Source organism: Pyrgilauda ruficollis, unplaced genomic scaffold, assembly GCF_017590135.1.
Source record: "Pyrgilauda ruficollis isolate IOZ18807 unplaced genomic scaffold, ASM1759013v1 scaffold10, whole genome shotgun sequence".
Classification (NCBI taxonomy): Eukaryota; Metazoa; Chordata; class Aves; order Passeriformes; family Passeridae; genus Pyrgilauda; species Pyrgilauda ruficollis.
The window spans coordinates 13,909,728-13,936,992 of record NW_024508101.1 but is presented as its reverse complement, the minus strand read 5'-3'; the positions used below and the strand labels follow the sequence as shown (position 1 = coordinate 13,936,992).

General features: G+C 45.9%; 3 protein-coding genes across 3 annotated transcripts in view; all 3 read left to right on the top strand.

Annotated features, from left to right (window-relative positions):
- FANCD2 (FA complementation group D2) overlaps positions 1-5,525 on the top strand; it is a 33,720-nt gene extending 28,195 nt beyond the window's left edge. The window contains exons 36-42 of the mRNA XM_041462519.1: positions 364-435; positions 1,278-1,316; positions 1,779-1,853; positions 2,040-2,114; positions 4,549-4,695; positions 5,213-5,296; positions 5,384-5,525. Of these exons, the coding sequence (XP_041318453.1) occupies positions 364-435; positions 1,278-1,316; positions 1,779-1,853; positions 2,040-2,114; positions 4,549-4,695; positions 5,213-5,296; positions 5,384-5,461 (570 nt within the window). The 3' untranslated portion in view covers positions 5,462-5,525. The remainder of the gene's footprint in view (positions 1-363; positions 436-1,277; positions 1,317-1,778; positions 1,854-2,039; positions 2,115-4,548; positions 4,696-5,212; positions 5,297-5,383) is intronic.
- BRK1 (BRICK1 subunit of SCAR/WAVE actin nucleating complex) lies at positions 5,474-6,022 on the top strand. The gene is made up of 3 exons (XM_041461309.1): positions 5,474-5,637; positions 5,721-5,803; positions 5,881-6,022. Exons 1-3 carry the CDS (start codon positions 5,520-5,522, stop codon positions 5,905-5,907), a joined length of 228 nt encoding a protein of 75 aa, XP_041317243.1. The 5' UTR covers positions 5,474-5,519; the 3' UTR covers positions 5,908-6,022.
- Positions 6,023-12,383: 6,361 nt separating this feature from the next.
- Positions 12,384-26,539, top strand: TMEM40 (transmembrane protein 40). Its single transcript, XM_041462508.1, has 14 exons — positions 12,384-12,450; positions 13,293-13,499; positions 16,357-16,413; positions 17,026-17,165; positions 17,734-17,887; positions 19,191-19,298; positions 19,797-19,850; positions 20,711-20,746; positions 21,776-21,808; positions 23,175-23,234; positions 23,523-23,594; positions 23,675-23,749; positions 24,695-24,757; positions 25,300-26,539. Exons 1-14 carry the CDS (start codon positions 12,384-12,386, stop codon positions 25,317-25,319), a joined length of 1,146 nt encoding a protein of 381 aa, XP_041318442.1. The 3' UTR covers positions 25,320-26,539.
- The last annotated feature ends 726 nt before the right edge of the window (positions 26,540-27,265 follow it).

Below are 27,265 nucleotides of genomic sequence, written 5' to 3'. Positions count from 1 at the left end.
TTCCTGATTTGCACCATGTCAAAAATCTAGTAAATCCAGCAGAAGCTGCGACCAGAAAATAGGCATTAATCAGCAAAATACTAAACTGTGCAGTTGTTTTGCACACCTGTGTGGGAGCACAACATTATTTTGCAACCAAGAGCTGCTCTGAGAGCAAGCAAGTTAACTCCTAGCACTTAAAGCCACCGATCAGGGTGGAATTGCCACGGAGTGTTTCTGCTGTGATAAATATGCTTGTGGTGAAGCTTTGTTCGTTTGTCTTCAACAACAACAGTGCTTTGGGTACAGCAAATTCTGCAAGCACATCCAGCAAAGTGAGAGGAAATGCAGCCTCTTGGGTTACTGTCCCCTTGCATCCCGTAGGTGCAACTGGAGAAGCTGCTGCGCTGGAACATCGCTGTGCGCAATTTCCACATCCTCATTAACTTGGTCAAGGTGAGGTTCTCGTTTTTCTGCCTTTGCCTCCAAATTCTCAGTAAGACCTGGTGTTCCCAGGCTCAGGAGCACTGGGGAAAAACATGAAGTGTGACTGACTAGTGGAACAACCTGGAGGTGATAATTAAAGCCAGTTATAATCTGTGCCCAGTCCCACTGGATGAAATATCCCCTTCTGTCAGTTTTGGAGCTGGTTCATTCAGTGTCTCTTGAGTGTGAGGCTGTTTGGGCCAGAAGGTGATAAGATAAGTACAGTTCTACTTTTCTCCTTGCTTAGGTTGAGCATTACTGTTTATTTTTACATATCTGAAGTGATAATTGGCGAGCCCAGGTGTTTCTATACAGCAGCATTCACGGGAACCCTACCTGTGCTCCAGATGCCTTTGGAGAGCATAAAGGCAGAGCTGGACCTCTTAGTTCAGTTTTGTCCATAGTTCAGTTTAGTCCACAGCAGCATCAGGGTTACCTTTACATTATTTTGTCTATCTCAGTTTTGCTTTGTCTATTATGTAATTATTTGCCCATCAGCTGGGCTTGGGTCTCTTGAGTCCCAAACTGTTAAGAACTTTAGACTCGTTGACATAATTTTGTGCCATCTGCAAAAGGTGCACCTTAGATCACTGAACAGCAGTCCTGCCAAGGGCTTCCACCTGAGAGCCACTACAGTTCACGTGCTTCTGTGGTGTTCCTGCTGAAACTTGAGAATGGATGTTGCTTTAGAGCAGGGTTCACACATTCACTGGGGTTGCCATGAAGGGCTGTTTTTAATTGGGTGCTGTGCTTACATGGTTTTCTTTAGACTTGTGGACTGATCTGACTCTTTTTTCCTCTTGTCCATGTAGGTATTTGACAGCAGGCCTGTACTCAGCATCTGCCTGAAGGTAAGCAAAAGTTTAGGATAACTGAAGAGAGCAGTTTAAGTACCAGCTCTCTTGACTCATTGCCTCTAGTACAGTAGAGTGGGTACTGGATTCTCTGGAAGAAGCAGATACGTGCTTCTTACACCTTTCTATACATATATATGTATAGTGATTCTAACATTTTGCATTTAGTCCAGTTTATTCCCAGATAAAACCCTGGTGGATAAAACCAGGGATGTGTACAATGATGAGACCTTGTCCTTCTAGTCTCTCTTTGATTAAAGTGGAACCCTTTACTGATCCTGTATATTCCAATACTGCACATATGTACAGTACATATTCACATGAATATAATATTTTTCTAAGCAAAAACAGTCTCTGGGGTGGCTTGGAAGATTGTATCATTATCTCATCTGACTTTGTGATGGTTCTTTGAGAAGGAGTTTAAATTTGCTTGCTGATATATTTATCTCTCTTTTATAGTATGGCCGCCTCTTTGTGGAAGCATTTCTGAAGCTTGCCATGCCTCTCCTGGACCACAGCTTTAAAAAGCACACGGTAATCCAGGGGACAGAATGGCTGCAGCCAGTTGGGAATCATGACTGATACTTCCTGCATACATGCATCTTACCTCTATCCCATAACCCTTTGAAAGGACTGCTAGGACTAAGGCTGTTCCAATAGTCTTGTTTCCCTATGGAAAGTCCTTTGAGAATGATTTGCTGATCTGCTTATTTATTGCAGGATGATGTGCAGAGTTTGCTGAAAACCTTGCAAATGAGTACCAGACAACTTCATCACATGTGTGGCCATTCCAAGGTAAGATAAGTTCCAACTGCAGCACAAACTTCTGTGCTAAGGATGGTATTATTTCCCTTCCACTGCTTTTCCAGGGCATTGGCAGGTTCTACTTGCATACTTCCAGCAGTGTCTGTGCAAGCAAAAACTTTGAGAGAAGGTGAAATAGCCTTGTTTAATAACCCAAAAGTCAAAGCATTTGTTCTGGAAGTGACTGACTTGAATGTTAGGTCAGGTTGGCATAATATTTTTTTAACACAGAGGTTCTGGCCATCTTTAGTTGTTGGCATCTATAAGGGGTTGTTTCTGAGAACACAAGTTAAGATCTTGGAGAACTTGAACAAAGTACAAATGCCAGATTGATAATAAAGGAGAGAAGCTTTGCCAAAGATGAACAGCCTTGTGAGTCAGAAGAATCAGCAACAGGAGGTGGATGGGGAAAATCCCTGCTCAAAGTCCTCTTGAGATGGCTTTTATGTTATGTTGGTAAGGGCAAAGGGAGAAGGAGGACAGTGATAACAGTCTGTCTCTGTGGGAGACTTGGGGCAGGAAGGAAGGAGAGGATTAGAACTTTGCTTATAGTGTGGAGAGACAGTGTGTGTTGCAAGAGAAAATCACTCCGGAGCAGACAGGAAGATCTTCATGCGTGCTGCTTTGTTCCTGACTCCTAAAAGGTTTGTGAACATTTGTCCAAGAAGGGAGCTTTGCCAAAGTAGCTGAAGGAAGAAAGCCAGCTACCAGCATGGCTCCCAAGCCAGATTTGCTACCCATTTAGGCAAGAGCTGGCATCAGGAGCATGGATATTTAGCTAAAGATCAGAAGATGCCATTGCACCTCTCAGCACAGTGAGAAGTGGAAGCTGGCACAAACCCTGACAATGCTAAAAAGTCCTCAAGTTTCAAAGTGAAATCCTCATGCCTGCTTTAAAGTCTCAATTCACCTTGTTAGCAGGATTACAGCATTGCAGCTTTTCATGTAATCTTTGTCTTTGCACTTGGCCAGCATGTTGAAGTGCTGTGTCCCATGGTCCTTGTTAGCACAGGGCTGCAATTAATGAACGCCTTCTCTGATTAATGTACCACTTTGCTGGTACAGATCTCTGTACCAAATCATTTTGCAAGAATAAGAAGGCAGAAACTGAATCTGGGGCAAGTAAAGGTATGCAATGAATGTTCCATACTTGTTTGAAGAGGAGTTGACACCACCATTTGTTAAACCAACCTTGATTTCACTTTCACACAAACCTCAGGGAGGCTCACTAACCCATTGTGCAATGTGACCCAGGATTTGTCACTCTCCCTCAATACATGTGTCTTTAAAGAGCATTACACAGCAGGCAACAGCAGTCAGCTTCACCCGTCATTTCCTAAGTATTTGTCATTTCCCCTTTCACACCAAGCCTCTTTTCTGTTTACATATCTAACCCTGGGCACGTGGACAGTTTCTGGACACAGATTTTTGCCAGTGCTGTACTTTGTTCAGTGTCCAAACTGCCTGCACACTGCCTGGGGCAGTTTCCAGGGCCCAGGGAGCACTGTGAGTGTTGATTGTGTCATTAGCAAGGGTTCTGCTGGCTTGGTTCTGATTAGTGCTGATGATGGCTAGCTCCTGCCTGTTACACAGGCTAGAGAACAGCTTGCTGTTGGTAATCAGTTACCCATTCCCTGTTGGCAGAACTTGAAGCAAAGCAGTGTCCCTCTGCCCAGGCATGCTGAACTCCAAGAAATGCAGGTGACCTGAATTCAGAGTACAGCTAATGACAGCATCTTAATCCCAGAAGATTACAAAGTATTCTCATGAAAGAGGAAAATACTTACATACAAAATAATTGTGCAGGTTTTGGCAGGTTGACAGGATTTCTGGTTTAGCAATGACTGTTCTGTACTGCAGATTGAAGCCTAGCAGGAGATGCTCACCCAGAGCTAAATCTCTTAGGATACCTGGCATAGCTGCCCTTCCTCTGGTGGCTTTTGCTTACAGCAACTCCATCTGTTCCTCCTGTCCTAGTTCTCCAAAAGCCAGTGCTTCTTTGCTCCAGAGAACCTGGCTTTGGAGTTTATAGTGCACACACACTCCATGTAAAGGAATTGCTTGAGGCACTGAGCAAGAAAAGGTTGTGATGGAAGAGGTATATTTAACACCTTTCTCATTTTTTCTTTTCTGAGCTTGGGAATTCAGCAGAGGAGTTACTAGCTTCTCTCTAGAGTTCATGACAAAACCAGACTTATTTTAATCCAGGTGAATGTGGATATTTGGACTGTTGTAAGGTATCAGTTTAGACAAAATACTGACCTGAGCTTTATTTTTTAACAATAGCTATAATTTGGCCAAGAAGTGATGTCATCTGGGCAAGCTTTGTGGGGCTCATGCCCATCCCACCTGATAACCAATGCTTTTTAAACAGCCAGAACACTTAGGGAAGAATCAATCCTCATCACATTTTACTGTTGCATAGATTCACCAAGACATTGGACTGACCAACCATGTGCCTTTGTTGAAGAAGTCCCTGGAACAATTTGTGTACAGAGTGAAGGCAATGCTGGCATTCAACCACTGCCAGGAGGCCTTCTGGGTCGGCATCCTCAAAAATCGGGATCTTCAGGTGAGAGTCACTGCCCTGCCTGGGGCAAGTAAAATCTGGGAGAGGATTGCTCATTGTGTCCAGACAACTCGAACTCTCCCCTTGAGTGTGGGTATAGCTAAAAGGCCAAATTCAGTGTGACCATAGTACAGTCATGTCTAGTGCAGGAGAAAGAAGCTTTTTATTTCAGGATTAAGAGTCTGCATCTCTAGGCTCTTGCACTGAGGGGTCAGATTTGATCATAATGAACAGGTATGGGGATTTTTTGGCTGTTCCGTGGCAAGAACTACATGCACAAGAGGGAAGAGATAAAGGTCACTTGAACACCTTCACACACTTACATGTGTAGTTTTAAAAGAAGCCAGTTCTGGCTCTTCATCTTTCACTGTAGAAGCAGAACAGTTAAACAAAACCTGATTTTTTTAAACTCTAAAACTTTTTATTTAAGAAGGCAACAAAATGCCCTTTCCTTCCATCCCACCCTGGCACGCTTTGGCCGCTTCGCATACACTCAGCACAGATCTTGTGTTCAACTTAGGGAGAAGAAATTTTGACTCAGGCCTCTGAGGAGAGGGGCTCGGATGAGGACGAGGAGGATTCGGCGGAGGGCCCGGCGGAGGAGGTACTTCAGGGGCCGCCGGGCTGCGCCTCTGCAAGGCGGGGGAGGGCTGGGGTGCAGCCCCCGTTCTGACGGCGGCGTGTCCCGCAGGAGCCGAGCAGCAGCGACACGGACGGCAGCGAGGAGCGCGGCGGGGCCGGGCCGGGCCCGGGGGCAGCGCGGCCCTGAGGCACCGGGCGGGCGGGCGGGGCGCGGCTCCCGCGCAGGCGCGGCGGCGGCGGCGGCCATGTCGGTGCAGGAGGACCCGGTGCAGCGGGAGATCCACCAGGACTGGGCCAACCGCGAGTACATCGAGGTGATCACCAGCTCCATCAAGAAAATCGCGGACTTCCTCAACTCCTTCGGTGAGGGCGCGGGGCGGGGGCTGCGGGCGGGCCGGACCGGGCCGGGCCGTGGCTCACGGTGTCTCACTGCCGCCTCCCCGCAGACATGTCGTGCCGGTCCCGGCTGGCCACCCTGAACGAGAAGCTGACGGCGCTGGAGCGGAGAATCGAGTACATCGAAGCCCGGGTGAGCAGCGGGGCGGTGGGCCGGGTGCGGGCCGGGCCCGGGGCCGGCCCTGGTTGAGACTTTTCCTTTTCCCGTAGGTCACCAAGGGGGAGACGCTGACATAGGCCCGGGGCGGCCCCGGCCCCGCCGCCGGAGCACCGCCGCCCCTCACCCCGCTCGGGGCCCGCCACCACCGCCGCCGCCTCTGCTCGTGTTGCCAATAAACCGCTGTGCTCCTGCCCTGCCTGCTCTCTGCGTGCCTGCCTGGGGCCGGGCCGCGGGATGCCCGGCTCCCTGCCACCGTCCTGGATGTCCAGAGCCTGCCCTTCCGTCTGCCTGACCCGCGGGGTTTGGGCACACGTTCCTCCCCACGCGTGGGGGCTGTGCCACAGGGGCTGTGGGCCAGGCTGTTGTCAGCTCCTGGAGGCACCTGAATGGCCTTTGGGGTGCTTTGTGCTCCTGCTGGGATCATAGCAGAAAATGGTGATCCCTGTGGTCTGGAGGGTGTCTCAGCCTTCACATGTGCACATGTCAGGGCAGAGTGGGGACAGCAGGCTCGCCTGGTGTGGTGCACATGCCACAGGAGAGGGCCCTTTGCCAGCAGCTGGGAACAGGTGTTTCTCCTCTCTGTGAGGCAAGTGGCAAGGAGAAGGAAGTCTCTCAGCCCTTCCCCACCACTCCTCTGTTTATCTCAGTTTTTCAGTGGGCATCTAGATCTGCAGATTCACTGCTCATATTTAGTATTTGTTGGGGAGTCCATGGAATTGGTGTCACCAAAGTTTTTATTGCTTCCCAGCAGGCTTTAAAAGGTATATTCTCCAACTGTAATCTTAGCTTTTTCATGATGGCACTGTCATGCCTGCAGTGTTTACTGAGCACCTGAGTTACTTAATGTTTGTTATATTTTTTGAGGCTGTCTCACATCAGCTGGTTCCTTGTTGACATAGGTCCTCCTGTGAGCTCACAGTTTTGTTCTCCATAAGAATCTCTGTTTTCCATTGTTTGAATAAGTGCTCCTCCAGCTTTTCCCTCAGCTCTCATGGTTACTCTCGGTTTGGGCTGCACATCAGGGTGGCTTGGCTGCTTTTGGAACACAGTACCTGTGGAAATGAGTGCTTTGTAGCAGCCCTGCAGTGAAGTGGAACAGCCATGGGTCACTGCTCTTAGGTGTAGGGCATATCAAATTATACTGTTGTCACAAGAAGATTGACAGACGGAAGGAAAGCAGCTCTCCCTTGGCTCCATGGTGGCTGCTCTGTAGCCCAAGTACATCAGAAGTACTGCCATGGCCCATGCATTGCATACTGTGGATGTGCTGGAGTCCTGAGATCTCCGTCATTGGAGATAACTCAGTATTTATCTGGAGAAGGCCCTGAACTAATTGGATTTTGAAGTTTGCCCTGCTTTGAATGGGACAGGGTTGAGGCAGAGACCAGCAGAGGTTCTTGCCTAAATTATGCTAAGATTCTTCAAAGACTGAATGGGAGACAGGGTACCACAGTCCCTGGCACTGTGTTTGTACTGGGCTGACCTCTTAACTCGAGATCCATTGCTTGTTTCTGTTCCCAGCTAGTAGCATGGTGTGTCTCAATCCCTTCCTGGTCTCCTGACTGGCTGTTGTAATGGCTCTTTTTCCTCTCATACCAGGATTTCTCAGGAGTAGGTTTTGCCATGCAGGTGGTGGAATCTGCTGGAAGGTGCCACTCCTCCCAGGATATGTGCTCTCACAGAGCTTCAGCACTGTGGGATCAGCCTGTCTGGTTCATCTCCCAGCAGCAGGGATGATGGGCAGCTCACTGCAGTACAGAGTTCTGCCCTTTTCCTTTCAAGGAGTCTTAGTTCCCTAAGGAGCCAAGTTTTCTGGTTTGGTGCTGCTTATTCCAGGCTGTCTCTGAGGGGTGAAGCCTCCTGGTCCTCAGGCTGGTACTGCTTCCTCCAGCAGCTGCTGTGATGTGCAGCCTTGTAATAGATGGAGCTTTGATACATTTCATTATTTTAAATACTGGGGAATTCTGTTTGCCTTTTTTCTTTGTACTGTATTTCGGGTTTTGGTTTGTTTTTTTTCAGTTTGTTTTTTTTAGAATATGATGCCCCAGGAACCCACATTAAACTTTTCTGGAGTGGATTTGTGTATTCTAATTTAGATGACTGATCTATGTGGAGAGTTGGTGGTGCTGTTCTTCCCACCACACATTTAATAGCAGGAGATGGCCGTGTGCTCTGTGTCCTGATACCATGCTGTCCTCATCTCCTGAGAGGGCTGGGTGCTCTGTTTATGGTCAGCGGAGAGCTGTTGGTGGTCTGAGACCTTTTCCCAGAGTCTGAACTGCAGAGAAGCTGGTTTGAAGCCCCTTGTGAAGGTGCCAGAATTGACCTGGAGAGCTGGAGCCAATCTGTAGCTTGAGAAAGGTTTGCACTCTTGGGTGACAGACAGTGGACAGACAGTAGTGCTCACTGCCTGCTGGACAGGCAGCCAGGCCTCATGGAGTGATTGGAGCAGTCCAGCAGTCCTCGTTAGAGGCTCCAAGGTTTGGGAATGAGTGTAGTGTTTTGATCTGGGTGCAAGACATGGTATATTGGTGTCACCCTTTGTGTGGTGTCAGCAGAACAGGGATCTAGAACTTGATTCAAGCTTTGCATAGCCCAAAAAAGTTTTAGTCTGATCCAGAGTGCACCTTTTAGGATGAATGGATTGGACCAGATTTTTGAAATAGTTCTAGCTTTTAGTAAATACCCTTTGGGCTCTCAGTGCCTCCTGTGAGCAGACCCTTGATTTTAGGAAACAGTTTTAAAGTGAAATGTACCTTCATCCCCTTTATGTTGCAGGTGATTGAACCTGATAATTCAGTGAGCTGAGGATCTCAAGAGAGGAATGTTTTAGGAGAAAGCTGAGTTGTTGAGGGACAGCTGCACTTTGATCCTAAGAGCTTTGCAAGGCTGAATTTTAAAGATCCCAGAAGATGGTGTCTGTTTGCATCCTGGTGGCAAGGCACTGACAGCAGCGGATGTCACTGGAGTAGTTGTCTCACAAAAAGAAGATTGGCCCTGCCAGCCTGGGATTGCTGCTGCTCCCCAGGTCAGTGGGATGGGAAGGTCACAGGAGTATGGGAGGTCTCCAGATTCACTGAGGCTTTGTGTCTAGTTTCCAAAAGCTGCCAGCACTACTGCTCTGAGCTGTTCAGGTCCTGGGAGCTTGGCCTTGGAGTACATAAAAGCATCATGAGGGTGGCCGTACCCTGAACTCACTTTTCCACTTACCTTCCCTGTCCCTCTCTCCCTGTGCAATCTGATGCAGCCTGTGTGTTTTCACTTCATATCACAGAAGTGTGAAGCCAGTTGTTGACAGAGCCCTCTTTTTGGAGGAGGAGAGGATTATTGTTGGGTATGTCCTGGAGCAAAACTTGAGAATAATATCCTGGGGAAATAATGGGTAGATCAAACTCTGAGGGGGATGCCCCCGCCAGTTTGGTCAGTGCTGCACAGAGCTGCTGGCCCAACCCCAGCCCAGCTCTGTGACTCTCCCTGTGTTGCCCCTGTGCCACAGGTAACCCCATTGGGTAACCAACCCATGCCTCCTTGCCTTTGGAGGCTGTTCTGCTTTGTGGCCTTGCCATCTCCTGGCAGGTACATTGCTGACAAAGCAGTGGGGGACACGTCACAGCCTGCCTTGCTGACAGGGTTACAAAATGGATTCCAGGACCAAACCCATTCCACAAAACATGAGGATTAAATATCGAAATCCTTGGCATTGCCTGTGTGCTTAAAAGTGCTGAGGAAAAGGGCTTTATCAAGAGGGAGGATCAGCTGAAGCTGGGAATTGTCCCTCAGGCTCCTGGTGCTTCCCAGGGTGCATCTGTGCTCCCCTGCCTTGGCTCTGCTTCCATGGGGCACTTCCAGCCCTATTGCTAGACCAGAAGACTGGGGTGGAAAGGGAGCCCAGTGAACTGGGAGAGCAAGGAAGAGGAGAGGAGCAGATACTGGAGCAGGTACTTGGAGGTTGCTTATGGAAGCAGTTCTCCAGTTAGGGCAGTGGGTGAGGAGAGTCTCCTGGGACCCCACTTTGATCCCTGTGCTTGCTGCAGCACTGCTCAGCCAGGCCAGGGGCTGGGAAAAGTTCACTGTTCCCTACTTCTGTCAGGCAGCAGCCTGTCCTTTTAGGATTTGTGCTTTGTGTTGGGGCTGCACTGTCCATCCTACTGATGGGCCTGGGCTTCAGCAGCCAGACTGTAACTGGAAGACTGCCCTTGTAGCTAAACTGGAATGACCAGCAGCCAGTGCCCCAGAGTCCAGACACCCCCCTCCCTCTCTCTCTCATTCCTCAGAGCCCATTTGTGAGCCTGTAGTGTGCTGACCATAGCAAAGGGGAGCTCCCATAAAGAGGAGTTTCCATCATTACCTGCAGCCATTAAGGGAAGGATCCTGTGCTTGTCAGTACTGGAATCACTCACTTTTCTTCCTTGGGAGCTGTTGATAGCAGCACCTGAGGAGCTCAGTAATCCTCCAGGAAGTGAGTGATACATCCTGGCCTCTGATTTAGCCTGCTCCAACAGGCCTAGTTCTTAAATTTAATGGGCTTTAGCAAAAATTTTACTGTGTTAATTTAAAATAATTATACAATGAATTATTTATTATGGCAAGTAATTCCACAGGAGGGTACAGAATGAGAAAATTTTCCAAAAATCTTAGTAAGGTACAACATGGTCTACTCATACTCTACATATGATTCCACAAGCTTTCATAGCAAAATGTCAGGCTTTGTCCCAGCCAAAAGCAAACATCTTTCACCCGATTTCAGCATAAGTTACTGGTTCAGTGATGGTCTGGAAGGTTTGGAAGTGGGTTGTATTCACTTCTTGTTGCTTTTTCCTTCTCTCTCGAGTCTCACAGTTTAAAAGCAGGAAGGTAGCTGTAAACTACCTGTAGCCTGCAAAGTACAGCTGGCAGTGTGGCATAATCCTCCTCCTGCACTTACCTGTGCTTCACAGGCTCACAACAATTGTTGAAGCAGACTTTATTTAAAGGAAAATAAGTAGCAAGTAAATGCACAGGAGGGAGTAATTTAACCAGCCCATTGGATGAAAGTCAGGGTAGGGCAAGAGGAGTCATGGGAATGTTTAAATCTGTCAGAAATGTGATGACATAATGAGCAATAACTACTGTATGTTCCATCATTGGGCTCCTCCTACACTCACTTAGGAGTATTTCCACATTTCTCATGCAACCTGTCTGAGTGACAAATCCACACACATGTTGCACCCAATTAGTGTCAAGCATAAGAGCTGCTCTGCCTGTGTCTCACCTCTCTAAACCTCTCCTGGAAGCAATTTTCCCAGCATACAAAGAATAAATCACCATTCTCCTTAATCTCTCAGAGGACGGTTCCCAAATAAGGACCAAGTAAACACCTGTAATACATGATAAAGCATTCTAATTCATTAGATAATCTTCCCGGCAGTAGATGCAGAGTCTTAGCTGCTTTAAGTGTTCAATGTTACATGTAATTAAAAATGTCAGGGGAAGTGAGACAAGGCATTTGAATAGGCACTTGTATAAATGTAGTGGAATACCTGGCTTAAAAACCACAAACCCCAATCCTTTCCTCTTCTAAAAAGATACCAAAAAACCATAGCAAACAGCCAAACAGACTGGAAAAGAAAAATAAGGAAGTACAGGAAGTATAACTTTACCTGTGTCCCAGTCACTCCAGAAGCATCAGGAGATGAAGAAGTGAGAACAGAGGGAGGGAGTACAATCCGTCCTGGAGTACCAACTGCACCAGGTCAAACCATTAGCTGAATTTGACAAATGACTTACATGACCACACCTTGTGCAATCAACAGCCACTGTGCTATTGGAGTGGCCCAAGGAGTCTCCTTTGACACTGGCTGTCACTCCTCACATACATTTTCAGGTGACCAAACATCTGCCACCTTCTGCAGTAGTGCACTGCAGGAATTTGCCCCCTCTTTTCCTACTCTCATTTCCTTGTGGTGAAGGCTGGCTGGCTCAGAAAGCATCACCTGCCAGTGAGGGAGCAGCTGCCCTGAACAGCAAAGAACCCTGGGGTGGCTCCAGATTAACTGTTGTGGCTGAGAAGGGCTGGAGGGGAGCACCAATGACCTTTATGGCAGGTATAGGATGAGCAGAGCCAGAGGCTTTGTGTTGTCAGCACCCTCTGTGGCTGCTGGGGACAGGTGGGGTAGAGAGCACGTTTCTCTTTGTTGTCACTGGCCTAGCTTCACAGGCATTCCACCTGTGCCTCCCTGGGATGCCCTGAGCAGGAGGGGAGTGTGCCTGGGCTTCCAAACCCTCATCACGGTGTCCCTGCTTAGCTTTACCAGAGCCCAGGGCTTCTCCCCACAGAGTGGATTCTACATCCCCAGTGCCCCCCTGATGTCCCAGGGAGGCCAAACAAGCAGGGCTGGGCTGGGTCTCCAACCTGAGCAGGGGCTGTGCTGGAGCAGCCGTGGGCAGGAGTGAGGGCTCCTGGCTGCTCAGGGCCACTGGGGGCCATTAGTGCCTGAAGCAGGCTGGGAGCTGCATCTCCTCTCGCTGTGCCAGCGGGACTGGCCCTTGGCCACCTTCCCCAGGGCTCAGGGACATGGGAGCACACGCCTACAGCGTGACCTCAGGAGCCACAGGACAACGGAGCCGCTGCCGCTCACCCCGTGAGTCAGGGGAGGCCACGTGAGGCCCCAGCCCCGACGCCTTCCCGCCCAGGGCTGGCCCTGGATCCCTGACCCAGGATCCTGAACTGCCACACAGCCGTGAAGGTGAGTGCTGGGGAGGGGTTCGGGAGCTTCTTGGGGTCAAGCCTGAGGGTGGTTGGGGGCTGTGTGCTGGCTCTTGGTACTGCTGGGTTATTGGTTGCTATTTGAGGCATTAAGCTACTGTATAGGAAAAGGGTTCTGGTGCTGTGGGGATTACAGGACTTCCCTATAATCTCTCTTTTTGACTCAGCTGGAGTCTTTTTGACTCAACTTCCCCATTTTTTAAATAGTTATTTTCTCTAAAATCCTCACAGCATGCCCAACACTTTATGCAAAGAGAAAGGTTTGTTTGCCTTAATTTTACTCAGACTACAATCATCAACATTTCTGGCTTCTGATGAGTTAATATTCTTCCTTCAGAGCTTTACAGCAACCACAGAGAGGCACAGGGCATGAAAGGAGAAACACAAACCAAGTAATTTCAAACGCTTCACGTCAATGCTTAGGGCAGAGCTGGAAAATGGACAACAACCTCCCCAGGGCTTACAGGTGTGGGGCTGGCAGCAGTGCAGCCACCGTGTCTGGGCCTGCTGTGAAAGCCAGGGGAGGAAGGAAGTGCTGGAGCTGTGGCAAGGAGTGCATGGGCTGTGCCTGCTCCTTGCTCACCCCCATGGGGCTGTCAGAGCCAGCATGGGGAGCTGCCCTCGCTGCTGTGACATGCATTTGCTGGGTCTCCCTACACGCCTGTGTTCAAGGAGAATGAAAAGTCTGAGTTTTGCTACTTCTGTGTTGCATTTCAGCTAAATTTGACAACAGGAAGGCAAGCAGAAGGGTAGCAGAATTATTACCACAGCCCGAGGAGACTGGAGCAGGAAGGGTTTCAGACAGAACTGGTGTGGATCAGTTTTTGTTGTCTCACAGGAAGAAACTCAGCTTTCACCACGGCCACGGCCCTCCAGGACGTCCTCCTGTGGAACCAGCTGCTAGGACCAACCTAAGACTTGCAGGTGTGCTTTAAGAAGTTGGTTTGCTTTGATTTGAGAGAAGGCATTGAGGGACTTTAAAATAAAATTTAGCAGGTTTAGGTGTCAGCATATAACTTAAAATGAAAGGTAAAAGTAGTTTCAAAGGGAAAATGTTTGGGATTGTCTGATTTTTGACTTGAAGGTAAAACAATTTTATTTGCATTTTTCTTGTTATCCCATTGAGCAATTTCCCTCAGATATATTTCATCAGCTAAGCAAAACTTATGTATGGAAGTTGTTAACCTCACTTTCTAAATGTGACTCTGCACAAAAATTTTATTCTAACATGTTAAAAAGACCTCAGTGCAATTAAATTGTGATTTACTGTGAGGAAAGCAAGGTGAAGTCTGTTGTTCATGTCACTGCCCAGTGACAGGCTGAAATGCCTGTATATCATCATCCTTCTCTCATTATGAGGTATAATCAACTAAGTCACTTTTAAAACATACAATAATTAGGTACCTATAGTTATCCTTTGTTTAGATCTGATTTTCTTTCCAGACGAGCCACAGGGTAATTAATGTGCATAGTCTAAGAGAAATTAGGTACCCAACTTCCTTGGTTAATATAAATCTTGGTGACTGACTGGGCTGAGCTGTGCTGGAGGCACAGAAAGGGAGATGGGAGCAGATGCTGGGTGCTCCTGGATCTTACTGTGGCATCCAGGTCTTACCACAGCAGGATGCAAAAGGCATTAGGCAACTCTGTTTCTGTTGCTGGAACAGCTGAGCAGCCTGCTGGCTCATTTGGGACAGCAAATGAGCGGTTTTGAAGTAAATCAGTCTGATAGCAGATGAAGATGACGCTGGCAGCGTCTGCCCTGCCTTCAGTGTTGAATCTGCTCTTCCTGTGTGCGTGGCAGGACAGGTCAGGTAGTGCCAACCTGCTCACTTTGTCTTTGGGATGATGCAAATCTGGGATAAGGCAGCTGCTGTGACAGGTTCCTGTCAGGGGAACAGCAACCTGCCTTAAAATGCCACCGAAAGTGGCCTTCACTAGGTACTAGGAACCCCAAAGACAAACCTCCTGAGTTTCTCTTGACAGTAAAACATCATGATACTTTTTAAATTATTTTCTGAAATTGAATTAATCAGCTGGAAAAAAATGTTTATATTTAAAGTACTTTTGTTCCTTTAGCTCTGGTGTTTTGACCATGCAGTCCAGAGAGAGGCCTAAAGGATTTAGGTTAAACAAGCAACTGTTGCAGGGTCTAAGTTGAGCAAATAGGAAGGCAAGAAAGAGACTGAAAAAAGGCAGAAAACCATAGCTGCAGATATATATGTGCCTATGAACTGGCATTCTTGATTGAGTGGCCAAGAACAAGTCCGTCCAGGGTGTGGTGTGCTGGGTTCCTACATTTCCACATCAGCTGATGCTTACCCACAGAGGGGACAGATGCATTTCCTGCATTCCCTATCGGGTGCTCACAGGCTTGCAGCTCCCACAGGGCTGCTGCCACAGCTACAGCAGCAAAGACTGGATGTAAGTCAAGGAAAGGGGAAGATCTGTAGATCTTTTGCATAGATTCATCACTGGGAATAATTTCAAAATGTTGTTAAAATATTGTTTTCTCACTATACACTTTGGAGGCAGGTAAGCCAAGTTTTCTGAGCTGAGCCTTTGAAAGTGGTTATATAATTTTCCCAGAAGTCTTTTGAAGTTTGTCTGTGTCTAATTTCCTCTGTCTGAGAACTGACACCCTAAAAAGTTGTTCTGTTTGTTTGTGTGTTACAATATCCTTTTCAAGATATTAACTGACTTGTTTTGGGCTTTGTATTAGAATATTTTTTGGACTGATATGATGGTCTTTAGACAACTGAAAGCGACAGTGGGAAAAGAAACAGGTTTTCCTCTAGAAAATTTGAAGGATATACTTAGTTCTGAAAGTGCTTGATTGGAAGTGTTTTGTTGAATGCATCCAAAACTCATATTATAAGAAAATGTGTGGACATATGAACTGTTTTCTTATTGCATCCTGCATAGTGGAAACTGTGCTTTAGGCTCCCCAAAACCCTTCTTTTGCATCTCTCAATACAACCGTTGATTAGTTGCAATGTTGCACGAGGGGAGATGCAGCAGTGCAGAATGCCTGGACCATGCTAGGCAGAGGCAGCAGTTCAGAACCACAGCCACCATAAAACGTGCACCATCAGAATATTCCAGCCTCGGCACAAAACTTCTGTGGCAAGTTTATAAAAGCCAAAGGAAATACTGAATTTTGGAGATGTCAGAACATTTGTTTCTGTAACAAATACCAGTAATTAATCTGGGATCAGCACTTAAAAGTTTGTAATTCATAAAGCTAAAGTTTTGGAAATTTCCTTTTCATGACAACTTGGGAAGAACAGATGTTGAAGTATCAAAGTCTTCTGTGAGGCAAGAATTCAAAGTCTTGTGGGACTTTGCTAGGAACTATTTCTGCTATTTTTCCTGGCTGATACATTTTAAGTATTAGGATGTTAAAGGTACAGGATAATTGTTCTGTTTCATGAATGGAACCCAGCCTATTAGGTTACTCACATCTGTGGTAAATGTTTAATTAGACACCTTGGTAGCTTTACAAAACAACAATGTGAATGATCAAGTCTGACTTCTTTTTGTTTTACTCATGATGATCAGACTTTTGTTCTTTCCTAATAACCAAAGGCCAGTGAGGCTCACTTGGAGGAGACAAAAACTGGGTCCCAGAAGGGTAAATGAATCATGATGTGAAACAGAGAAGTGGTTTCAAAACTGAAAGGCCCAGAGAGAGATACTGTGTTTGCAGAAAATCAAAGACAGAAAACCAGGAAGCTCAGTGACCCGATTCTAAATGTGCTTTTTCTCCCCTTTCAAACAGGCACAGCAATGGAGAATTTGGATGTCCCAATCCCAGATCTTACTGAAGAACAGCGAGGTGAGGGAGGCACACAAAGATCAGAGCTTTGGCTCATGCACAGTGCACAGCAGTGTTTGCCAGGGTGGGCACGAGTCAATGAAATCTGTTTCCTCTGAAAACACACCCTATCTGTCTCCTTGCTTGTAAAAGAGAGACCAGCAGTCAATTCCCAACTCTTCCACAGCCTCCTATTAGGCTTTGTGCACATGCAAGTGGGAATTCAGATATCTGAAGGAGACTGTACTGTGCATTAAATGCCTGATGAGCAACCTCAGAACCTTGTTATCCAGTCCTTGGGGTCTTTGTGCCTATCTGTAAAACAACATGGTCAGAATAAATACCTGTTAAATAGCTAGCAATACTTAGGGAACACTTGCCATGCTTCTCTAACTGAGACAACAGCATCACAGAGACATCAGTCATTTGTATGGACTATTTGACATTTGTCTACTGTTTGTTGCACACTGAGATGCTTTATACAGTACAGCACCACTCTCTTTCCTGTGTGCTGTTATTGGGCAGTGTGTTACAGCCTGGTGTCTGTCTCCACACCTGCACTGAGCACCACAGGAACACTGCCATGAAACCCCCCTTCTCTACTGCACAGTGACAGGTTTGTTTCCCTTGCAGACATTCTTCAGAGAGTTTTTGCTGCTGATGCCAAGTACTTGGAGAATCATGAGAAAATGAACCAGTCCTTCTGGGAATCACTTGTGAAATGCTTGGCCTCTACTGACCCACCTATCCTGAATACTGAAGAAAAGAACAATGTAAGTAACCAAAGAAGCACCTATCCTTGTTATTCTACTTTTGTACTATACTCTGGGGAGAGAGAACACAGTTCCACTAGCTGAAATACTGAAATATAATAAAAGGTGTAACAGGGCACTTACATAAATGAGGTTCAGGCCACTGCTTTTTATTTCTCTGCTCTCCATGTGCAAAAATAACGGCTCTGTATAAATTCCTCAGGATCAGCTCAGCTCACTATGTTCTAGGCAGGACCATTGTTAGTCACATTTTGCTGTAAGATACTGCAGCAATTTCATGGCCTTTTTCAGACCCTATAGCTGTATTTCTACAGCTCTCTGAATATTAACTACTGCCCACTATGCTGTTTTTCCCAGTTGAAGGCTCTGCTCCGAGTTGCTGAATGGAGTTTACATTCTCTTCCCATCTTTGACATTACTCTTTGTCCCCAGTTTTCCCTTTGTATAGTAGGAGCAGGGGGTTACATTTCCCACAGGGTGGGGTACACTCATTTGCCCATCAGGGTGTGCTTCTACAGGCTGTGCTTTATTGGAAAGACCATTTGCTAGTTACTTACCTCCTTTTCAGCTCCTCAACAGCTGTGATGTCCTCCCCGGAGGCTGTGCTGCCTGCCTGAAAGCCATAGAGAAGAAAGGAGTCAGGGCAATGGCTCTTCTTTATCTTTTGCTGAAGACTTCCAATCCATCTGGGTACAGGCAGCTGCCCAGCTCCAAGGGAAAGGGTGAGTCCTACCTGTCCTCCTGTCAGCTGTCAGTGGGACTTGACAGCAGCTTGAACACTCTGTTATGTGCCTGGAAGTGATTATTAGTGAACAACTGAACTGCCTGGAAGTGGGTGCTGCTCAGGAAAGGCAGGTATGGTGGTAATGGGAGCAAAAGTTAGTATTTTACTGCAGTTAGGCTTGCCTTCTTCTGGGGAAAGAACTACCTGTGTTTAGGGAGAGAGCATGTCCTGGGATGATGCTGCCAAAGAAGTTTCTTTGACCTGAGAAAGTTTTCCCTGACGTTTTTGCAGACTGTTATCCAGCCAGCCAGGACCCCTCTGAGCACTCTAAGTGGTAGGAAATCAGAGCTGAGCCAGGGAAAATATTTGTAGAAATATAATTCCATGTCAGCACATGCAAAAATAAAAGGAATGGACAGGGGATGGCACACAGGGTGCTGAACCTGGCAACAAGATAAAAGAGACTTATTTGCGTGGTTGCGCAGTAAGGAACTAAGGGCAGTTTCACAGGGTCCATAGTCATTAATTGTCTTTAACAGATAACAGAGGAGCACTCACTTAAGATGACCCTAAATTTAGCTGGGGACTCTCAAGGACATCCTGTTCCTGCTTCTGCCTTGATTAAACTTGTTCCTGAAGGGGAGAGACCTCCCAGCCTGGTGCCCAGCCCAGCTTTGGTCATCTCTCAGAGCAGGAATGTTGGTAACAAGACCCTTGGGCTGCGAGCAGCCTCGAGGAGCTGGAGGAGAAGGAATCCCATCTACCTGCCTGTGCCCAAATCCTGCCCCTCCTGATGAAGAGATGCTCAGAGCCCCGGCCCTGAGCACAGAGCTGGGTGTGAACTGTTCAGAGGCAGCCCTGGCCACAGGAGCCAGAGGAGCTGGATCCTGGTGTGGCCTGGCTGTGAGGGCTGTGCTCCTGTGCCACGAGAGGGAGCTGGAGCCGCGGCAGAAGTAGCCCAGGGCAGGGGGAGCCACCCTCCTGCTGAAGCATCGTGCAGCTGCTGCCTCTTCAGGAAGTGGGAATTTGCACAGGGGTAACATTATGAATAATTAAACGCCAGAATATGAAACTTTAGGTGTCTACCACAGCCATTTAAGAAGGTCTAAACTGTAGTGTGTATGATGTTTTCATTTGATGCTTTGTATTACCCTTTGTGTGCAAAAAACACAACTGAAATTAGACAAAGGGTCTGATTTCCTGTCAGGCAACTTTTAACAAAGCATTGGGAAATCTGTAATTGTAAAATAGAAAATGTAGTCACTGATAATGTTTTTCTTTTCTTCCTTTATAAAAAATAGATGAAAAATTGAAACTCCTGAAGAGTTTGGAAAGGAATTTTGAATATTCAGAAGAGGACAAAAAGTCTGAAAACTCCTCCCAGGAGTCCATGGATGAATATACACAAGGTAAAGAGGATTTATTTTATTTTCCCTGATACATAATTTAGTCTGACTGCATGTTTGTAAGGATTGACATAGGAGATGTGGCAAGTCTGTACAGCTCTGAATAAAGTAATAAATTGTGCAAAAGAGAGATCATAGAAAGTTATCAGTACCTGATTCATAATCAGCAAAATAGTGGCTGCCACCCACTCTTGTGGAAGTTGGTTTCAGAAACGTAGAAATCTGCTGCAAGATTCCTTCCCCAAATGGAAGATCCTAACTTCTCTCTACAGCCCTTTATACAAGTTAATCCAGCTTCAGGTTTTGCTGACTTTCACCTGTTCAGCCAGCTTTGAAGGGAGCTGTGAGGCAAAAGCAGCCCATAGTGATCCTTGCATTTCAAAGCCTTGATTTTTACCTTCATATGGTTATATTATGAGCAAACAACTACAGTGCTGTTGTTTCTGATGCTGCTAGCACATTTTTCTTTACTCTGATGAACAAATACTTTCTCCTGTCTAGACAGTGATGAGGAAGATTTAGGAAGACAGAAGACTGAAGGCCAGTTACTTGGAGGTAGGACAAAGTGACAGCAGTATTGGCTTTTACTAGAGACAACCAATATAAACCAAAAATGAATTATTTCTTTTCATTCTTTGGGTTGGCTGTTGAACAAAGGTATATTAACATGTGTAGATATAAAAGAAAGATGAGTCAGAATTTTGCTGTAGGAAAGATATTTCCTACAAGATGAAGCTCAACTAATGCTGACACTCAGCCATGCCCCAGGAAAACTGCAAAATCTGCTGTTGTGGGAGGAGTTCTGCTGCCTGGGTCTGCACAGCTGCTGCTGCTGAAATGCAGCAAGAGGATTCTGAAAACATCTCTCACAGCCACTACTTAGAGGGCCTGCAGTCATCCCACAGCACTGACTGGAGATCATCAGCAAGGGCCACCTTGTTCCTGAGGGTTCTCCTTTCTTACCAAAGGAAAAATGGAAAATAACTACAATGCAGATGAAGAAAATGTGCTGTGTCAATACACAGAAATACCTATAGACCTATGGATGTAAAAATGTAAAGCATTAATATTTTAATTAATGTCTTAAACTGAGCTCAGCCCAAATGTAAGAGCAGCTCATTTGAAATTGACATTAGGAGATCTAATCTGTCTCACAGGAGTCTGATTCTACCTGAATCATTCTACCCCTCCAGATACTTGGAGAGATGGAATAGCAGGGGGGAAGAATTCAGTCATTTCCCACTTTTTGACTGCGTAACCCCCAGCAGAGTCACCCTCTGTAAGGAGTTAGAGTTGGTCTCTTCCTTGTCTCTGTAACACACCCACACTGATTTCAGGGAGCTGATGGGCTGGCACTGGCACCAGATACCTTCACTGCAGGTATTAACCTACCTCATCTCTGTGTCATGTTTTAGGAATACCAGCAGAGATGGTTCCCTACAGAGATTCAGGTAAGTGCTCCCAGGTCACCTCATCCTGCTGGAATGACTATAACTGCAGTGTCTTCTGTCTGACCTGCTGAGACATTAAATAATAACTCTCAGGCTGTAAATCCCTTGGTTTCCAGTTAGCCTGGTGTTGGGCCTGGGCATGGTGCAGACATTCTGTTGCAAGGCTGTGGTAGTGACTGGCTGACAGCAGGTGATTTGTACAAGGTGTTCTGGCAGATTAACCCATTTTTGTAGGTCTGCCAGGCTCTCACAAGATCAGCTCATAGCAGGCATTCTTTAGGGGAAAACCCAGCAGTTCTGTTGGGCAACTGTTCAGTCTTAGCCAAAAAAAGCTAGAGGCAGTTTTTAACATTCCCTGAAGCCCTCTGTCTCCTGCTGAGCAGGGGTGCAAGGCTGGGAGGGACCTGGAACCTGGTTTCTGCAAGAAGTGATGTTTGGCTCTGAATGCACAGCATTCCCAGCAGGAGGTGCCAGGTGAAAGCCAGATGTCAGGCAACAGAGCAACAGTGCCAGGCAAGAGGCTTGCACAGACAGGCAGTGTGAAGGCAGACTTCCTCCCACCAGACTGCTGCACAGCCCCAGAATGTTTGTAAAAAACCCACAGCAGGAAATTGCCAACAGCTTAATTGCATTACTGAGCTCATCCCTCCTGTGCCCAGGCCAAGGCCACAGGATGAGTTAGGAGAGACAAACAGCTCAGGGGAGCAGCCTTTGGGGAGGACATCTGCTGCACTTCTCTCTGTGCAGTGGAGAAGTTACAAAATCCCTTGGGGAGGTTTTTGAGTTACCTATCCCCAAGGAGTCACAGGAACTCCAGGGCAGAGGGATCCATTGCAGGGCTGTATTCTCCCCACACTGCCAGGTGCAGAAAGGGTCGTGGGACTTTCCCCTTTGGTGTTTGGCCTCTCTACCACTCCCCCCAGTTTTCTTGCAATAGGTGATTACTCACTCTGCTTCTTGGTGTTGAGTATGGTGAGAAGCTCCATATTTGTACTCCATCAGAAGTAACAAAATTATATTTCTTTGCAGAGATTGCCAGAAGAGAAGATTCAGATGTAGATGGTGAGTACAAACATGCAAATAAAGAAGTTTATTTTGTAGGTGTTCTTTCAGGAGTTTTGCTTAGTGTGATGAGGGCAATACCAGCTCCTTAATGCCTAGAGATTGTCTAATCAAAAAGTAGAAGGTTGAAAACAGGTAATAACATGGAATGCTTTCACAGAAGAAATACTGTGCAAGTCATTCCATGATGCCATCTTACAGTGGGACTGTTGCATTTAGGAAGTAGAGTAATACAGGACAGACACTAGCCAAGTGTGAATTGATGTTCTGCTAAATTCTTTATCTATAGACGTTCATACAACTGCAAAGAGTTGTATCTGTGAGTCAGAATAATGCAATACTATGGTGCTAATAAGAAAATAATTGAGTTTGCCCCCAAACCAGAATGTGATCAATCCAGACTGCTCAAAGAGGCAGAAATCTGATGCCTGTATCAGGTGACGAAGAGCAGAGTTTCTCTTCAAGGTTTAGTTGCTCTGTGGTTCAAAAGCAGCACAGCAAAAGTCTACAGTTCATGTAAAGGACCCTTCCAGTACTCGCCTCTTACATCTTTAGAGAGAATTCACTGCCAGGCGGAGGTTGCCCAGTGTAGGGGAAATCAGCATCTGGAACTTGTTCTGAATCAACTCCCAAAGGCTTGGGTGCAGCAGGTGCCTCAGGGGCTGCTCAAACCACCAACTAAGAAAAAAGGAAAAACTGCTGCTTTGAACCTGTTGTTGGAGAGATGGTAAAATACTCAGGTCTTTCTGGCAATACAGATGGGGAAAAAAGAGAATTTGGCAAATTTGCTCATGACAAAGAGCAAACTGCTCTGTGTTTAAACCTCTAAAATACCTCATTTGTTCTTAAGTTGTTTTTTTCTCTGCGCCAGTGTAGCTGCAGGAGACTCATTTCAGCAGCAGGTCTCATTTTGGGAGGTGCAGAAGTACTTGGTGTCAGGTGTTAGTAGAGGGATGGTTCTCACACCATCAGTAAGGAAGGGGAGATTTTTACTGTAGCTGTGGTTGTGCAAAGCACCCAGGGATCAAACTGAAGCTCCCTTGTACTGTGGGCTTTACTCCCCCACTGTCATTCTGAGACTATGGCTCGTCCCAGAAGAGACAGAAAGTGCCCAGAGTACTTTAAAACAATTCAGTATTGTTAATGCAGCCATCTGGTTATACTTTTTAAAATTCATTTTTAAAACCATGCTCTTTGGAGTGATTTTAAAAATTCTAATTTGATCTTTCTGAAAGGTTTGCAGACCAACAAAAAGTTTTACATATATTCTGCTCTGACAATCTATTTCAGATACAGAAAGGGAAATAAACTTTAAACTCCTTAATTTCACAGTTCCACAGTAATAAAAGACTTCTCTTTTTTGTAGCATATGAGAAGGAGAGCACTCACCCCCCTCAGTGTACATGGATGGGCATACGGAAGGATGGTAATTGATTTATTAAATTTAACTGACGTCAAACCTGTTGACAGAATAAGAATAAGATATCTGGTTCAAAAAAACCTTTTTTCCACTCATTTTTCCAACATGAGTGCTTAGCTGAAGTGCATCAAGGCTTCGTGATGAAAATCATCGAGGCCTCTCACAATGTTGAGCCTAGTGCCTGAGAAATCTCAGGGAAATTGATTTCATTCCATGGGTGATACTCTGTACCTAAAGGTGAATTTGGAAGGGCCATGGCTGCAGTTATGACCTAATCTTCCCTCTCAATTTCAGATGAATTCTTTCATTTTGTCATTCTTTGCTTTGCAATTGGAGCTTTACTAGTTTGCTACTACTACTACAAAGGTAAGGCAAGATTCAATTGAAGGATTTATTGTTGCACTGTAGAAAAATGAACAAAGCTAACATTTATTTTGTTGCCTTAGATTGGACTATTTCTCTTGGGATTGGTTTAATCACCTTTGCTTCCCTGGAAACCACTGGGATATACTTTGGTCTAGGTAAGTGTGCCTCCAGCAGCAGCTGTGTCCCTGCACTAAGGACAAGGTCACACAGTTGCCACAGCCCATAAAACTGCTGGGGCTGAGATTCTGTAACTCACCACGAAACTCCCCCAACATCTCCCAATTACAGAGGGGATGCAGACAAGCAGCCTTAATGCTACTGAAGGGAGAGGTTGACTCATTTTTCCTTCTCAGTGATCACAAGACCCTGAGTCACCTCTTTCTGCAGCAATGGCCGAATGCTGTGTTGCCATGACAACGTGTAATTTTAGCAGCAAGGCCTGTCTTCCCAGATCCACTGGATAAGATGCTGTGCATCCTGGCTGCCATGCATTCCCCTGGGACTGAGGATGAGCTTGGGGCAGCAGCTACTGGAAATATTAAAACCTGTGCATTTTGACAATCCCTAAGGATGGTATAGGAGTGCTGACACCAGCAGCAAGTTATGGCTCCCCAACCAAGAACTTGTCTCCTCTGTAATCTCATGTTAAAATGGTGGGAGGTTCTGGATGGTTCTCTCATGACTCAGCCTGATCTTTCTTATTAATGATATTGCAGATGTGCGTGTTTAAACAAGGGTCAGTATTTGGGTTTTGCCATTTTTCTACTTTTTTATGTTTTATGTTGCTTGTTATAAATGAAAAACGAAAAATAGCCAATTTTAATAAAAATATGAAAAATAAAATTTATTGCGGGACCATAACTCAGTTTTGTTGCAGCTGGAGTCCTCTTCGGATGCAAATGTGGTGGTGCCCAGCTGCGTGGTTTCCTGATTTCATCCTGCTTAGGGTTTTTTTCTCTATCCTGAGGAAAAGGAATTCTCCCCTCCCCCCCCGCCCCAGTTTATTTTATACACATATATTTTTATACACCGTTTATTTCCACGAATTACTAACTATATTCCTAACATTGCTTACCTTATATGTTTGTTTTCACACCCAGTGTACCGAATTCGGAGTGTCCTTGACAGCTTTGTTCCTCTGATTGACAGATTCAGGCCAAGAGGTAACAGTGCTCTTTTTCCTGACAGCATGTCTTCCCTGGAGCTTGGTTTGGTGAGGAATTAAGACCAACTTATTTAAATGACAATTTCCCATTTTGCTGCCTTAAAAACAAGAGTCTTTTACTACAGTTCATTATAGCTGTTTGGGTTTGAAAATTATTTAGTCTTGACTCTTTCCCTGTGGCAGAACATTTTCACATTTTTAATACTCCACCCTGTATGGGGTATTATTTCCTGGCAATGTCTGCATAAGAATTCTATAGCTTAAATAAAAACTCAGGGGCTGGAGGGATTCTTCACTTGTTGGGTCTTCAGACAGACTCCTGGTTCATGTTTATCCATGTTTATGGACACGAAACATGAAGAGTACTGAAAAGCTGCATGGGTACAATCACACACAGCAGTCCTTACAGCTGTCTTTTTCTTCATCCCACAGGCATGAGGAAAGCTGCCTAGGGACATGAAACATGAAGAGTACTGAAAAGCTACATGGGTACAATCACACAGAGCAGTCCTTACAGCTGTCTTTTTCTTCATCCTACAGGCATGAGGAAAGCTGCCTAGGAGAGGAGTATTTCAGGAGAGTTCCCCAAACCTGGCTGTCCAAATTTCCAGTACTAAAGGAACTGCTTTATGAGGTGAACCTAACAACCAAATGGCCAATGTGAAATACTGAAATGTGAAACCTCTGAAAAACATCACTCCTTTCCCTCCAAAATAAACCTGAAACTGATGTACAGGGCCCCCCTCTGGATTCTGAAGTGATTTGGGCCTCAGCAGAGCTTGGAAGACAATGGAGATGTAGCTTTGTGTTCAATTCCTTTGAAATACAAACACAATCACCTTCCCTGCCCCAGGCAGCCACGTGGTGGTGCATCTCTCATTTAACAAACCTCGCCAGTCTGCCTGTGGTGTACCAGAAGCAGCAGACCAATGGCCTGTGCTGGTTCTGGCTTAGGCTCTGGCTGTTTCTGGAGGGATTCTGGCCTCCTCCTCCTCCTCCCAGTGCAGAACAGGCAGAGGCAGGTCCTGCTCTCCAGCTGAGCCCCGGCGGTGCCGGCGCTGGGGCTGATGAATCGATTGTGGCAGAACTCGGAGCAGTGGGCGGGCAGTGGTTTCACCCGAGAGCTGGGGAGATGTTACAGGCACTGACAGAGTGCTGCAGTAATGAGATTATTAACAACAGCACATTTCATCTTTTCTCAGTGGAAAAACAAAGTGCTTGATTTGACTCATTCCCCAACCTTTTTCTTTCTTTGAGTAAAATAAACACAAAACTTTGACATTCATTTCATTTTATAGGATGGGTTACACATTACAAGAGTGTAGGACTACTGCAATCATAGGAAGATTGCAACAAAACTACATTTTAAGTAAAAATGTAAGGTCTTCATACCCACAGAATGAAGGCAACCAGTTGAACAGAAAAAGCCATAAACATGGACTTTTAAGGAAATGTAAATCTGAAAGCTGTAAAGCCAAACAGCTTGGTGTTTTACAGGAACAATTTCAAGCCTTGCTCAGAAAATTAGAAAGGTTACTTTTTGTTGTACATGGTTTGAAGCACCAGTGTCAGTCACTCTTGCCTGCAGTTCCAGCTGCACTGCCAGAAACACCAATAGTTGCACTCAGGTCTGCACCAACACAGCACAGCTGCCACCCAATGCCTCAAGGGCTAAATTGTGCAAGAAGGATGAGTACAAGTTATTTCATAGTATTTATATGCTCCTTTACATATCTTTGTAGAAATATTTCACCATCCCAAAGTACTGTATATTTTGTGTTAGTCTGCCAATAAAGTCTTGCTCAAGACCACTGTAGCGATGCTAGTGGGAAATGGCTTTTGGGTGAACTGAAAACTAGAGTCACCCTGCTCTGACGAAAAGGGCTTTTTTAGTGTCCTCTGCTGTCTAATGTCTTTCTTAAAGGCAATTTGTGGAATAGTCGAGATGAGAAACATGTTTCAATTCTTAATGTTTTAAATTTGGTACTCTGCAGTAAACATAAATTTTTAATTTTAACAGAAACTGCTTAAGGGTAAAATAAGCAAAACATTTAAAAACAGCAAAACATTTAAAAAGTCATCAAGTGCATCCCACCATGTGACATGAACAGTAGGTGCCATGAGAAAAGTCAGTTCTCAACAAAAAAGCAACTTACACATTGACCTGCATCCTCTTGAGCACCTGGGAATTTCCTGCTCTTCCAGATCCTTTAGTCCTTCTCAGCATCACTCTTGCTGTAGCATCAGCCAAGCACTGGGAATTTCCTGCTCTTCTTCCAGATCCTTTAGTCCTTCTCAGCATCACCCTTGCTGTAGCATCAGCCAAGCACTCAAAACAAGTTCCTATGAGGAGTTCCAACTTTTTTTCCTTCACCTGTGCTGTCTGCACTACCATTCAGCCCAGGGCTCTGCTGGGCCTCACCTCCCTGTTGGCTCCCCAGGACCTGGAACATCTCATTCCACTTTGGCATCACCCAGCACTTTAGGTACTTCCTCCTTGCTTTTG

Coding starts and splice junctions, on each gene's coding strand:
- BRK1 (XM_041461309.1), top strand. CDS start 5,520: ATGTCGGTGCAGGAGGACCCGGTGCAGCGGGAGATCCACCAGGACTGG. Junction 5,638..5,720: donor GGACTTCCTCAACTCCTTCG/GTGAGGGCGCGG, acceptor GCCTCCCCGCAG/ACATGTCGTGCCGGTCCCGG. Junction 5,804..5,880: donor TCGAGTACATCGAAGCCCGG/GTGAGCAGCGGG, acceptor CTTTTCCCGTAG/GTCACCAAGGGGGAGACGCT.
- TMEM40 (XM_041462508.1), top strand. CDS start 12,384: ATGGGAGCACACGCCTACAGCGTGACCTCAGGAGCCACAGGACAACGG. Junction 17,166..17,733: donor ATACTGAAGAAAAGAACAAT/GTAAGTAACCAA, acceptor CCTCCTTTTCAG/CTCCTCAACAGCTGTGATGT. Junction 17,888..19,190: donor GCCCAGCTCCAAGGGAAAGG/GTGAGTCCTACC, acceptor TATAAAAAATAG/ATGAAAAATTGAAACTCCTG.